This window comes from Mus musculus, chromosome 14 (assembly GCF_000001635.26).
Source record: "Mus musculus strain C57BL/6J chromosome 14, GRCm38.p6 C57BL/6J".
NCBI lineage: Eukaryota > Metazoa > Chordata > Mammalia > Rodentia > Muridae > Mus > Mus musculus.
Window position 1 is genome coordinate 75,105,236 of NC_000080.6, and position 15,208 is coordinate 75,120,443.

General features: G+C 40.1%; 1 protein-coding gene across 5 annotated transcripts in view; it reads right to left on the minus strand.

The window, feature by feature from the left end:
• Lrrc63 (leucine rich repeat containing 63) overlaps window positions 1-15,208 on the minus strand; it is a 46,660-nt gene that overhangs the window by 20,933 nt on the left and 10,519 nt on the right. For 3 of the 5 annotated variants that reach the window (XM_006519546.1, XM_006519545.1, NM_027581.1), the window contains exon 7: window positions 2,050-2,186. The exons of 1 other annotated variant lie outside the window; for it this stretch is intronic. In XM_006519546.1, the coding sequence (XP_006519609.1) occupies window positions 2,050-2,186 (137 nt within the window). Of the gene's footprint in view, window positions 1-2,049; window positions 2,187-11,112; window positions 11,373-15,208 lie in introns of those variants that run through there. One more of the 5 variants, XM_017316193.1, reaches the window with a different exon arrangement.

The window sequence follows — 15,208 nt, forward strand, 5'->3', positions numbered from 1 at the left end:
GCTAGCCTGAGTTATTTAACCAGGAGCATCACCACTTCTGGGCTTGCCTGGGTTATTTAACCAGGAGCATCACCACTTCTGGGCTAGCCTGAGTTATTTAACCAGGAGCATCACCACTTCTGGGCTAGCCTGGGTTATTTAACAAGCTCATGTCTCAAAGGACAAAGCCTCAACTACTCTGACAGTCCCCAGCTCTAGTGACCTTGGATTCGGGTTTGTTCCCACATACTCATTCTGGCACGAGAGTGACCTAATAGAGAAGTTGGGCTCCACCACTGTCCTGTAGAAAGCCCCACCGTGGCCAGCCCCTTGTATAAAGTATACATTCCTTCCCTTATATCACAAAGACCCATTTACCATCCCAGGCTCATGTCTCACCATTTGGCTCTGCCCTGTATGCTGCGAAACTTAGCAAACAGTTTGTATTTCCTAACCTACATTATCTATGGGTCATATATATCTGTTCAAGAAACACCCGTAGGACAACGATCCTTTGCTTGACTCCTGAGATGCAGCCAACTTAAACGTTGCATTTAGTTAGGTATCTGCTGTTCCAGGGACTCACTCTGATGCTGCAGAATGGGTTCCAAGTCACCCTTTCCTGTCTACAAGGTTTGCCGTGCACATCTCTGCAAGTTTATGTTGTTAATTACATCCACTTGCCTATCTTCCTAGCAGACAGTGAGAGTGAGCCCAGCAGTGCCCAGTAGGTGTGTGTACAGACATCTGCTGAAGCACAAGACTGAAAGTGTAATATCTACCGTGCATCTGGGGGACTGCTGCAGACACTAACAATAGGAGTACAGAATGCGTCTGGGGTGGGCAGAACTGGCTCAGGAAGGCTCTAGATTGCTTGGCTCAGGGCATTCACTTCGTCTCAGAGGATGCTTCCAGAATCGTGACACGCTGCAGCAAGTCTCTTGCTTGCTCTGACAGTTCTTCCATTATGTTCATCCTCGTCTTCTGTGATGTCACCTCTCTCTAGATGAGCTCTCACTGTCCACACATCTCCAGTTACGTCAGATGCTGCTCCAAACTGTCTTTGAAATGATTACAGTTTTCCTGTCAGGTTTTCCATTCCATGCTGCAAATCTGCCTTTGGTACACATACACACCCGATGATGTTTAATAGAAACATAGCACCTTGTGTTAGAAATACTACTGTGTTTAAAGTAGTGCCTGAAGCGTTTTATCGTGACCAGTGATTTATGAGATCTTGCCAATGCATAACATTGAAAAAGATGTTAACTCTTTAATTACAGTCAAATTTTAGTCCCTGTAGGGATTATTACATTTTCAGTGACAGTTATGACTACTTAAAATCTGTAATTATGATTACAGATGATCTGTTATGAATTCCTATTTAGGTGCTGTATGTTCGCATGCATGTATACAGCTGTGATATGTATACTAGCTTTCACATTTTCAAAGACACACACATACACACAGACACCCTTAACCTACTACATTCAATTTGTTATACTCTTAACTGGAACAAGTATATTGGTTAAAGTTTTAGTGTAAGTTTTTCCTTGGGAGTTTTCATACTTGAGAAGTCCATCTTATATGCAAATGTCAGCATTCTTACTAGACTTAGAAGGCTCTTAGTCACCAGATAGGCTAATCTCCTTAGGTTATAGATTAGAACACTGAGGGCCACAACAGTCAAATGTCTTTCTACAGACCCTTAGGCCCTCATCCTTGTATTTAAACCAAAAGACTCCAGCTCTGAATTCCGAGTGTAGTGAGTGCTTTCTATTCTCAGAAGCACCATCAATGGGTAGGCACCGGGTTCTTACCTGAACTGCTGGTCATTATATTGGGTATTCATTTGAGCCATACTGTGTTCTGTGTAGCTGGGAGGACAGTTTTGGATACCATATTAAGAAATGAATCTGCTAATCATAGCAAAATGAGAATGTTTAAGTCATCAAAATTCTCCTAGCTACTTTCAAAAGGGAAATTGAGACTTTACTAAATAATTTATGACTACAGAAAAATAAATACAAATAATTTAGTTCTGTGTCTCCCTCAGATGATCAACCTTACCCATCAGGAAGCTTTGTAATATAATTAAAGGCAATGGAGAAAATCCTAAGGTATGTCAATAGATGGATTTCAGAAGGAATTTCTTTGATAGGGTTATTTCTCAATTTCAGTACTTGTAGGTTTTGAAGATAAAGTATCTGGGGGACAGAAAAGGTAAATGTTAACTGAAATGAAAAGCATACAATCTATCATGTGTGTCTTCTGTAAATGCTTTAAACCAATACAGCAAAACCAGTATAGAAAAAAAAAAAACATCTGGACTCATATTGTCTCAATAAATGCTTTTACAGAAAGACCAAGGCAGGGTTAACACTGGGTGTCACACCATTAATGAGAACTGCCTTTCCCTCCCTTAGCAATTATCAAATACCAATCACCTCAATTAAGGGTAGGACTTTGTGGGAAACACTCTTTCTATGAAGTCATTCACCACCGTTACTTCTTAGAATCTTTCCACCACCCTCTTCTTCGCAGATCTCTGAGCCTCAGAGGTGAGCACTTCAACCTCTTACTCTCTGCACCCAAGAATCAGTTGAGAGTCTCTGGGCTAATTGCCACATATTTTGTAAAAAGACATTTCTCCGATGAGAGCTGAATGATGCATTGGACATGAGACTCCATGTGGTCTTGGTAGGAAGATTGGTTGATAGGGCCTGGTTTTTCTTTCCAGAGTATGTGAATGTGTGGTGGAGAGGACAATAAGAAAGGTGATTAATAATGGAAGTGCAAAACCCTAAGTGAGGCTCCTTGACTTCAGAGTGACCCTTCTGTGCTGTAGAGTCTGAAAAGCTTCCTTACAGTAGTTGTGTGATGCCTCAACTTACAAAGTCAATAGAATAAAATGAACTAAAAGAACAAATCCTTCAAATCAATATGGGATGAATATGACGTGTTGTGATAGTAAGACAACTGTTCTCGTGTGTCCTTGACTCAAGAACTGTCATTGCAGGGCTGGAGAGATGGGTCAGAGGTTAAGAGAACTTAATGCTTGAAGAGGACTGGAGTTCTGATCCTTTCACTCAACTTGGGTGACACACAACTGCCTGCAACTCCATGGGATACAATGTCCTCTCTTGACCTTCATAGATACCCCACACATATAAACACAGACACAGACAGAAACACACATATACACTGCTGTGAGACAAAACTTTACTTAGGGAGACAACAACACACACACACACTCCCACAACAGACCAAAGTCTGGATACCACCAAAGTCCAATGAGCTTTCTTGGGGCTATTTACAGGAATATGGGTGTCTTAGTCAGGGTTTCTATTACTGCACAAACATCATGACCAAGAAGCAAGTTGGGGAGGAAAGGATTTATTCAGCTTACAAATTTCCACATTGCTGTTCATTAGTGAAAGAAGTCAGGACTGGAACTCAAGCAGGTCAGGGAGCAGGAGCTGATGTAGAGGCCATGGAGGGATGTTTTTACTGGCTTGCTTCTCCTGGCTTGCTCAGCTTGCTCTCTTATAGAACCCAAGACTACCAGCCCAGAGATGGTCCCACCCACAAGAGGCCTTTCCCCCTTGATCACTAATTGAGAAAATGCCTTACAGCTGGATCTCGTGGAGGCATCTCCCCAACTGAAGCTTCTTTCTCTGTGATGACTCCAGCCTGTGTCAAGTTGACACCCCAAACCAGCCAGTACAATGGGTAAGGAGCAGAAAGGACTCAAAGACAGCTGAGTCACCAAAGCCAAACGCAGCATGGGTGACAGCTCACAAAGCTAGGAATCTGAAGCAAACTGCACAGCCTACAGGTAGCTCAACAGATTGGAGCGTATGCCTTCCAAGTGACTCAGTAGGTCTAAACCTCTTCAGGCAGCTCAGCCAGCCTCTGCTTCTTCCAGACAGCTGGATTAGCTCCCAGTTTCCTTTTCAGCTTTGTTCCCCTGATGATGACTCTCAGCAGGCTTTACTGTTTATTCTTGGAGGCAGGGTGGTGGTGGGTAGATCTGGTCAGTTTCAGGGACTTCCTGAAACTATTTTGAGATTTTTTTTTTTCTGTTTTAAGGACTTCCCTGAAAGGATGGAATGTTTCAGTCTTTGAAAAGTCCTAGATTTTGATGAACTCATATTTCCATATAAGACCATCTCCAGAGCAGAATTCACTGTAGTTCATCACTGGCCTGTCAGGTGTCACACTCCGATTACTTCACTGCAATCTCATAATAACTTCATGTCCATCAGTTTTCACATGAAAACGTAAAACTGAATTGATCTGATGGTTAGTGTGGAAGTACCATCAGAAGAACATTAAAACAGTGTACCTGAGATATTTGTCCATCTATGCATGTCTCATACACTTTTCTATTGAAATTTCACAGTGTAGGTGTGGTACTTTGGTTGAACCTACTCCTAAACATTTCATTATTTTTCTTGTGATTTTTAAAAGAAATTGCTTCACCAATTTTCTTATCAAGATTGTATATTGACAGTATACTAAAATGCAGCTGACTTTTTTTTGGTATTAATTCTATATACTACAACATTTCTGGAAATACTCATATGCTATAACCATATTATTACTGGATTTCTTATTGTATCTATATCACCTGCAACTGGAGATGGCTTTCATTCCTCCTTTTCTTCAAACACAGTTTTGCATAATTTCAACATCTTAATAAAACTATGCAGTCTTTTGTTGGGATGAAACATTTCCATATCTTTATGGGACTAAATGAATCCATAACTATATTCAATCTTTTTTTAAAAAAATGTTGAATCTTGGTAGCTATTACTGCTTTTCCAGTTGCCTTGGTTAGATGGTCTGGTGCAAGGTTGAACAGAAGTGGCCAGGATATCCATCCTTGTCTTTTTCCTGATTTGAGGAGGCAAACTTCCAGTCTTCCATCATCAAGTATACTAGCTGTGAGAGTTGTGTTGGAAGTTCCTTCTATTCCTAGGTGTTGAGTGGATTCTTTTGGAGGGAGTCATGAAAGGAACTAGGATTTCCCAGGGATGATCTGTTGTATCTATTGAGATAGTTGTGTTTTTCCTCGTCTGTATCTTAATCTTACATCGACCTTTCTATGTTGAGCTGTCTAAGCATTCCTGAGGTAAGCCTCACCTGGGGATACTTCACTTGGTTGTGGAGGAAACTGCCTTTGTGAGCTCTGAAGAGCTCTACATATGCAGTCATGAGATGTGCTCTGTAGTTACCTTTCTTGTCACGGCTGACTTCTGCTATTAGAACATTATTGGTTTAATGGTTCAAAATTGGAAATGTTCTCTTCTATTTGTTGAGTTTGTGAAAGACTGTTTTAATTCATGGATAGTTGGTAGAATTCACCCATGAAATCATCTAGACTGAAACATCTCTTTACGAGAAGTTTTAAAATTATTGTTGAATCTCTTACATATCATTCATGTTTTCCATTTGCAGTCTGCTTTTACATGTTTGTAGAAATATGTTCGTTTCATCTAAGCTATAAAATGATTTGGAATAGTTATTTTAAAATCTAAATTCTTTCTCGTTAGCTTTATAGGTTGAGCAGGGACCTTTCATTCTTGACTTTGGGAGTTTAAACCTTCTGTGTGTACATAGGTTTTTTTGTTTGTTTGTTTGTTTGGTCTTTCTATGTAGGCCTTGTCAATTTTGTTAATCTTGTCAAATCTTTTCAAAGTAGTAATGCTTGCAGTTTTGCCTTTATCTCTGTTGAGTTCCTGTTCTCTAATTCCTATACTAATCTCTATTGTTTCCTTATTTTTCTCTCTTGGGCTTAGTTCACTTGTTTCCAATGCCTTAAGTTAGAAGGTTTGCTTGTTGATATGTGGTACTTCTTTTTCTTTTAAACTTTTCATTGATTCATTGTGAATTTCACAAAAGGCGCCGCAATCCCACTCAAGTCCCTGTCCCAACCTCTGACCTTAAAAACCTCCTCCACAAAACTAAACTAATCAAAAAGCCAAACTCACAGTGGAAGCCGAGATGTGTCATACAGTATACCCTTTTGCCCAAACAGCTCTACTGCAAATGTTCATTGCAACGAGTCATTGGGCTGGTTCACGGCCTCTGGCTTCTGCTACAACATCAATACTGAATCCTCACCAGGACTCTCCTCTTGGCTATCCTGTTATTTCCCTGTGTCATGGAGATCCTGCAGCTTTGGTTCTTCATGACTGGCCCCTTCATGTGATTCAGCAGTTTACAGATGAGGTAGCTATTGGGGTGGGCACGAAGTTCCAGATCTGGGTCTGGGTAGTAGATGAGTTGGTCAGCCCACCTGTTCTGCTTTGTGGCAACTGGCAAGGGGCAGGACCATGGCAGTAGTGTGGGCAAGGACATTACCATAGCGACAGGTGGTAGTGCAGGATTCTCACACCAGGCTATTCCTCCCCACTCTCATGTCTCCAGTTTGCCTCTCTTTACAGTGCTCAAACCCTTCTGCTTCTCTTTCTCTCCCATCTCTCCACCACATACTCGCCCATGCACTGCAACGGGAAGGGCTCTGTGTGTCTTCCACCTTGAGATATGTCTTTCTAACACAGGCAGCTATCGCTGCACATTTCCCCCTGAGCACTGTTTCAGATGCACCAAAATAAATGTCGATACACTGTTACCACTGTCATTCGCCTTCAAAATTCTCTATTTTTCTTTTGATTCTACTTTGGCTCATTGATTAAGAATTAGTTGCTTTGATTCCCTGGGAACCCATGGCAGGGACCCAACTTAACTCTTTGCTGCCGACCCTCTCAGTCTTCTCTACTAACCTATCTTAATGTCTTTCTGTCAACTTCCAATCTCCAGAAACTCTTTCTACTAGAGATCCCAGTGGCCAAAGTGGACAGAGAACTGGGAAGACAATTTTCTCTTTCCTTCCTGTCCTCCATTAAGATCTCTTCTGTCTTCCTTTAAGTCCTGTAAGTAGCTTGCTGGCAGAAACCTCTCCTCCCAGCTGATCTTCATTCCCTAGGAGCTCTGCTTGTCTTAAGGTTTTATTGCTGTGAAGAGATAACATGACCAAGACAACTCTTATAAGGGACAACATTTGACTGGGGCTGGCTTACTGGTTCTGAGGTTCAGTCCATTATCATCATGGCATGAAGCATGGCAGCATCCAGGCAGGCACTGCTGTAGGAGCTGAGAGTTCTACATCTTGTTCCAAAGGCAGAGAGGAGAAGACTGGCTGCCATGTGGCTAGGAGGAGGATCTCAAAGCCCATCCCTACAGTGAAATACTTACTCCAGCAAGGCTGCACCTCCAAACAGTGCCACTCCCTGACCTAAGCATATTCAAAACACCACACTGCCTCTTGGTGCAAACCCCTAGCCTCTTGGCCTTACTTCTTAGTTCGTCTCCATTCTTTTCTTCCACACACTGACTTCAGGAAGCATGCTTTACCAGGGAACCCACAGCCACCACACTTGCCTAGGATCCAGAGATGGGAGCAGCAACCAAGGAACAGAATACCTACCCAAAAGACGAGATCAGATAGCAACACCAAGAAACACCTCAAACATAACTCACGATGGCTACTAGACCTCAGAGCAAAGCCACAAATTCGAACAGACAAAATATTATGCCAGAAGACACATTAACCTAAATTGAGACGGACTCAATGCATTTAGACTAAAATCAGAAATAACACAATAAAGATTTCTGCTCTTTATATGTATATTTAATATAGTACTTGGAGTCTTAGCCTGAGCAATAGACAATTGAAGAAGATCAAGGGAATAAAAATAAGGAAGGAAGAAGTCAAATATCTTTATTTGCTGATGATATAGTTTTATAATAAAAGGCTCAAAGAAATCTACCAGGAAACTTCTGTAAGACATGGAACACTTTCAGTAAAGCAGCAAGATACAAAATTAAAACAAACAAAAAAATCAGTTGCTTTTGCATATGCACATGAAAAACTGAGAAAGAAACCATGGATATAGTACTTTTCAAAATAGCCTCAAAAAGCAAAACAAAACACATCTTGGGGTAACTCTAATTCGGCAAGTAAAAGTCTTGAATGATAAAAACTTTAAGACATCAAAGGAATAAATTAAAGAGGATATCAGAAGATGGAAATATCTTCCATGTTCATGGACTGGTAGGATTAATATCACGAAAATGACCATCCTACTAAAAACAATCTACAGATTCAGCTCAATCCCCCTTCAAATTCCAACACAGTTTTTCATAAAAATTGAAAACCAATCTTCAACTTCATGTGGAAACAAAAAACCTAAAACAATTCTGAATAATAAAATAACTGTTACAAGTAATACCACCCAATGTCAAGTTGCACTAATGAGCTACATAATGAGAAGAACAAGCACAGACACACTGACCAGGGGAACTGAGTTGAACCCTGGGCATGAGTCCACACACCCATGGACACCTGGTTTTGACAAAGAAACAATGATAACACAGCATCTTTAACAAACAGAGATGGTTAAACTGGATGGCAGTCTATAGAAGAATGCAAATAGGTCTATCACTCTGCATAAAATGTAACTCCAAATAGATCAAGAATTATAACATAAGACCACATACTCTAAATTGGTTGGAAGATAGAGAGTAGACTCGAACTTGTTGGCACAGGAAAGGATGTGGAAACTGTACACTGATAGAATAATACTAAAACCAAAAATTAATAAGCAGGACCTCATGAAGCTGGGTAGCTTTTGTATGGTAAAGGACACCATCATTGGGACAAGGCGGAGGTCTGTAGAATAGGAAAAGTTTTTCACCAGTTAGATATCTGGCAGAGTGCTTGTATCTACAACATATAAAGAACTTTAACAAAGGGTGAAAATTAAGAAAACAACCCAATTAAAAAAATGGAGAACAGAACTAATCAGAGAATACTCACAAAATGAGACACAAAATGGTTGAGAAATACTTAAAGAAATGTTCAACCACCCAAGCCATTAGGGAAATGCAACTTAAAACTACGTGAAACTTCACCTCACACCAGTCAGGATGGGGGGAGTGGGGGAAGTCAGCTCATGTGGCAGGAATACAATCCCGCAGAGCCACTATGGAAATCTGTGTTCCTCAGGAAGCTGGAAACAGATCTGCCGCAGGATCCAGGTATGTTAACTCTTGGGCATATATTCAAAAAGATCTGCATCCTGTTCCTCATACTTGCTCATACATGTTCATTGCTGCTCTATCCATAATAGCCATGTACTGGAAAAAGCCTACATGCCCACTAGCTAATGGATGAATAAGAAAAATGCAGTACATTTACACAGTGGAATATTACTGGGCTGTTAAAAATGAAAATTTCAGGTAAATAGATAGTTATTTAAAAAAAAACAAAACAAAACCATGAGTTAGCCCAGACCACAAAAGGCAAATATTGTATGTTCTCTTTTATATGTAAATATTAGCTTTTCAAGTCTTTAAGTCTTTGATATGAATGTTACAATGAAGATAACTGCAGAGGTTAAGTACCTAATAAGGGTCTAGTGGAGAAGAGAGGTTTCACCATGGAAAGGAAAACAGTATGGAGAGAAAGGAGGAATTAGAATAGGAGAATTAGATATGGAGGGGTGGAGGAGAAATGAAAAGGGAGGAAATATGGGGAGCGACAACTAGTACTAAAGGTCATTTGAAAAACCATATGGAAATGTATTACTGTAGGAACTTCCTAAGATACATACATAAAGAAAGAAGGACTCTAAATCTTCTGCCACCAACTAAAGCTTTTAGTGGCAAGATTAGGTTACATCTTTTGTGTCACTGGCGAATGGGGCCCCATGGATACCTCCCAAATATCATAGGTTATTGCCATGGTTGTTCATTGCTTTCCATAACTTATATATTAATAGTGGTACGACTGTTATGGGAGTAACCAACCACTTTCTGCTTGGATTTTAGGTCCCACTTCATTAAATTGAACCCACACCTGACACTGCTAAACTGACCAAGAAGCTGAGCCTAAATAGGTTATGAGCCTAGAGAAAACCATACTACTGTTCTGCTAAAGTAGCATAGCAATATAGCGACTCCGTGACGACACTGCTATACCCACAGACCAGTGCCTCACTCGGTCATCCACAGAGAGACCTCTCCCTGCCGCAGATGAGAGCTAACACAGAGACCTACAACCAGACAGTGTGCAGAGAGTGAGGGACTTCGGAGCACTCAATCCTAAATGGGATGTCTTCATCCACCTTACCCCTCGAAGCTCAGGGGTCTATGCAGAAGAGGAGGTGGAAAGAGGGTAAGAACCAGAGAGGCCGGATGACTATAGGACACAGCATCTTCCAGACACAGCAGGACTGACGAAGAGATGAACTCGCAGAAACTGGCTGAATGCAAAAGGCCTGTGCAGGTTCGCGCCAGACAGGCTCTTAGTACTGAGATGGGGAAATGAACACAGGGTGCCACCCTGAACCAAGAAACTATCTGCAACTGATCCATGCTGACAAAGATAAAAGATGTTTCCTCTTAGGGACTCTCACTGTGCATACTGACCACACTTAGGGTTGGCTCCATGCGCAGGAGGACTTGGACAGCATAAACCAAACTCAATGTATTTTGTAGACTTTTTTTTCCTTCTTCTCATTTTGCTTTGTTTGGGCATTTTTTGTCTTATTGGTCTTTTGCTTGTATGTTTTGGTTTCTATTTTAATAGTGTGTGTGTGTGTGTGTGTGTGTGTGTGTGTGTGTCTGTGTGTGCACACATGCACATGCTTGCTTTGTTTTTTAAAGAGAGAGAAATAAGAACTCAGAGTTAGGTGGGTAGGGAGTTAGGGTTTGGAAGGAATTGGGGGAGGGGAAATCATGATCAAAATATATTGTATGAAAAATATTTTTTCAATAAATAAGACAGTTGCTTAATTTCAACATATCAGTGAAATCTTTTTATTTATTTGTTATTCTTTTTTGTTAACTGAACTAATTTTTTTATTATATTCCACACAATATATATTTTTATACCAATCATAAAAATGGTGGGCATGTTATTAAATGAACATAAATAGATAAAGTCTTTTTGTTTATTTGTTTTGTTTTTAGTAGAGCTTTAAAATCTTGGCTCTAACTGTGGCACAAACCCAAAATAAGAACATTTTTAAACATTGGAGTTCATTGTAATAAGGCTGTACTTAAATGTCCCTTGAGTCACCAAAGGATTTTACCTCCATAGTAGCTAAGCTAAGAGTTGACAGCTCAGCTGCACCAAGGAATGAGTTGTAGGCACAATTATTTGGATACAGATTTCCTGCTATGGTCAAAGCTATTTGACTTGAGTGATTGTCATCATTCTCAGCCCGCAGGGAACAGGTACATCCATTTAAGAAATGGTGTGTGTATTAAGATGGTCTATCCATGGAGTCATTCATCAACCATTTCAATGAGCAGTGGTTCTGTTTGGAGGGTGGCACAGACGTTAGGTAAGGGTAAGATTCTGGTTCATTGGCTGTGATGATTTTGAAAAGCATTCATTTCAGAAAAGGAGTAACTTCTAAGGCCCTCTTCTTCAAAATTGATACAATAATTATAAATATCAAGCAAAACATTCAGTTTCAATCTTTGTTGTTCTCTTACAAGCCACCTCCCAAATTAATTGTCTACGTTTCTTTTGGCTGTATAAATAATTTTGAAATATGTAAGCTGTTCTGAAAACCATAGTATAGTGTAAAACCATCAAATAAACAATCCTACTAATAGAGAGGCTGAGATAGGAGAAGCATGATTTCAAGACCATTATGTGGTATACAGCAAGACACTGTCATGTACAAACAAGCAGAAAGTATATATGGATTGTACAATATTTGGACCTATTTCTCCAATTACCAAATTAGAGAGGCCACTGGATGACAGCCAACAAATTTCTAATTCCTCATATTTTTGAATTTCAATTGATTAGAATATGTTGGTAATATTAATTTTCATATTAAGAGATATTAAGGAAAAGTGATTGTTACTTCCTGTTATTTGAAGTGGAATTATGTTTGTGTGAGTTTGTTGAAAGATTGCTTTCTTGGTTTTTCTAGGGTGTAGTTTCACTCTTTGTGTTGGTGGTTTCCTTCTATTATCCTTTTTTTAGGGCTGGATTTGTAGAAAGATATTGTGTAAATTTGGTTTTGTCATGGAATATCTTGTTTTCTCTGTCTATGGTGATTGAGAGTTTTGCTGGGTATAGTAGCTTGGGCTGGCATTTGTGTTCTCTTAGGGTCTGTATGACATCTGCCCAGGATCTTCTAGCTTTCATAGTCTCTGGTGAGAAGCCTGGTGTAATTCTGATAGGCCTGCCTTTATATGTTACTTAACCTTTTTCCCTTGCTGCTTTTAAAATTATTTCTTTGTTTAGTAAATTTGGTATTTTGATTATTATGTGACAGGAGGAATTTTTTTACTGGTCCAGTCTATTTAGAGTTCTGTAGGCTTCTTGTATGTTCATGGACATCTCTTTCTTTAGGCTAGGAAAGTTTTCTTCTATAATTTTGTTGAAGATACTTACTGGCCCTTTAAATTGGAAATCGTCATTCTCATCTATACCGATTATCCTTAGGTTTGGTCTTCTCATTGTGTCCTGGATTTCCTGGATGTTTTTGGTTAGGAGCTTTTTGCTTTTTGCATTTTCTTTGACTGTTGTGTCAATGTTTTTTTTAATGATATCTTCTGCACCTGAGATTCTCTCTTCTATCTCTTGTATTCTGTTGGCGATGCTCGCATCTATGACTCCTGATCTCTTTCCTAGGTTTTCTAACTCCAGGGTTGTCTACCTTTGTGATTTCTTCATAGTTTCTAGTTCCATTTTTAGATCCTAGATGGTTTTGTTCATTTCCTTCACCTGTTTACCTGTGTTCTCCTGTAATTCTTTAAGGGAGTTATTTATGTCCTTTTTTTAAAAGTCCTCTATCACCATCATGAGAAGTGATTTTTAGATCTGAATCTTGCTTTTCCAGTGTGATGGTATATGCAGAACTTGCTATGGTGGAAGAATTGGGTTCTGATGATGCCAAGTAATCTTGGTTTCTGCTGCTTATGTTCTTATGCTTGCCTTCCACCATCTTGTTATCTCTAGTGCCCTCGCTATATCTGACTGAGCCTGTCCTTCCTGTGATCCTGGTTGTGTCAGAATTCCTCAGAGTCCAGCTGTCTCTGTGATCCTGTGATTCTGTGATCCTGTGATCCTTAGGTAGTGGGTGTGTCAGACAGAGCTCCTGCCTCTGGGACCCTGAGATCCTGGTGTGACCAAGCTCCTGGGATCCTGGAATCCTGGGATCCTGGGTGTATTAGAGTGCCTGGGAGTGGAGCTTCCTCTGGGTGTTGTGGGATTGGCTGCGGAGTTTATGCCCAACGTCTGCTCAGGGCACCGTAAGGAACTTGTGACACTGGTCTGGCAGAGTTCCTGGTGCCTGGGTCCCGCTGGTCCCAGTAACTCTCAGTGTTGGGACAGATGTTGTGTCTTCCTCACCTCTGATCCTATCTATGAAATGTCAAATTTTTGTTGCCAATTTCATTGTGTAATAGCCAAAACACTCTTTTATGATTTTTCAACGTTTTATTTTTATTTTTCACAAGACCTTTTCACTATGTAATCTAGTCTGCTCTCAAAGTAATGATCCTCTTGCCTCAGGCTGCCTGTGTTGGAGATATATAAATGTCATTCTGTTTGGCTTCAGTCTTTTGAAATTATTATGACTAGTTTTGGGGCCTGATGTATGGTTTATTTTGCAAAGTGACTCTGGCCAAATTGAGACCTGTGTATTGTGCTACTGTTGCTGGCCTGTTTCATAGGTGTCTAACTGGTGTTAAGTCTTCATTCCTCTGCTTACCCTCTGCTTAGTTGTTCTGGGAATTATTGAAAGTGGAGCATCAAACTATCTAATAATAACTGCTTTCTTTGTTTCCATTTTTTGCTCCGTGTACTAAGGGCTCTGTTGTTTGTTGTTTGTAATGATATTTAGCCCTAGTAGATTGGAAATCTTTCTTTGTTTCTAGTAATACCTTGCTTAAGGTCTCTTTTGTCTATATTACTGTGGCCACTCTGGTTTTCTCCTGGGTACTATTTGCTGATACGTCTTTCCTGGCATTTTTACTTTCTGTCCATCTCTTTTGAGTCCCACGTTTTTTACATTGGTATAAATTGTACAAAGCAATGGGCTTCATTATATTTTGATTCCTGCACATGATGTACTTCGATCATGGCCACGCCCTCCATTCCCCTCTTTTGTCCCCTCTCACTGCTTACTTTCTTCTCAAATAACCCTCCGATTCCCATGTCTTCTTAAAATGTCACTGTGTTTCATCTGTAGCTAGACAGCACAGGTCTGCATTTTAACATCCCATTCTCATGACACAGTTACACCCTTGGATTTGTGTACTCTGTTTCTAGTGATAGACGATAGACACATTTTTGTTGTTGTTTGGTTAGTTGGTTTGGTTTGGTTTGGTTTGGTTTGGTTTGGTTTGGTTTGTTTTTTTGGCAAACACTCCTTATCTGTGTTTGCTCAGGAGAGCAGATAAATGTGAGGAACCAAGATCCTTTATTTCTTAGAAATCCCTGTTAATATGGCTTTCCTGTGTTTATCAACCCAGTGTTGTATATTGCAAGTAAGAAGTGATTTTCTCCGGTGAAAGTAAGGCACATTACAGGGCCTGTTCTCTTCGCTAGCATGCTTTGTCATAGCTCTCATGATCAGAGAGTAGACCGTGCACTGGTGTGCATGTTCTCATCCTGCCAAACAATACCTGTGAAACAAGCATGTTGCCAGGACTGTTGGGAACAATGTTTCTAATGCTGAGTATTTGAAACGGAGAGGCCAATTTGCTAAGGATCAGTTCACAAAAAGCCAATACTCTGAAAGTCACTTCAAAAGACCCATTATCCAGCGATTCCTGAGAAGCAGAGCAAGATGGCATAAACAAAACCATGTCGCATTTATTTGAAAAAGAATAGGTTATCCTGTTTTAGCTGCTGGCAACTAAAACTTGTTGCAATGTTAAGTGCTCACTAACATTTTTTGAAATATAATATCCTTATTATTTCTCTGAGAATTTCAGACACACATAAAATGTATTTTAACCATATTTACTCCCTCTTCTCCTCCCAACTCCAGATCCATTTCCCCAACATCATATTCTCTTGTTTTAAATAGCCTAATATTACTTTGAATTGCACTGCCCACATGGTCATGGTTATGAGGTCATCCACGGGAGTGGGGAGACCTCAGGGTCCATGCACTTACAGAAA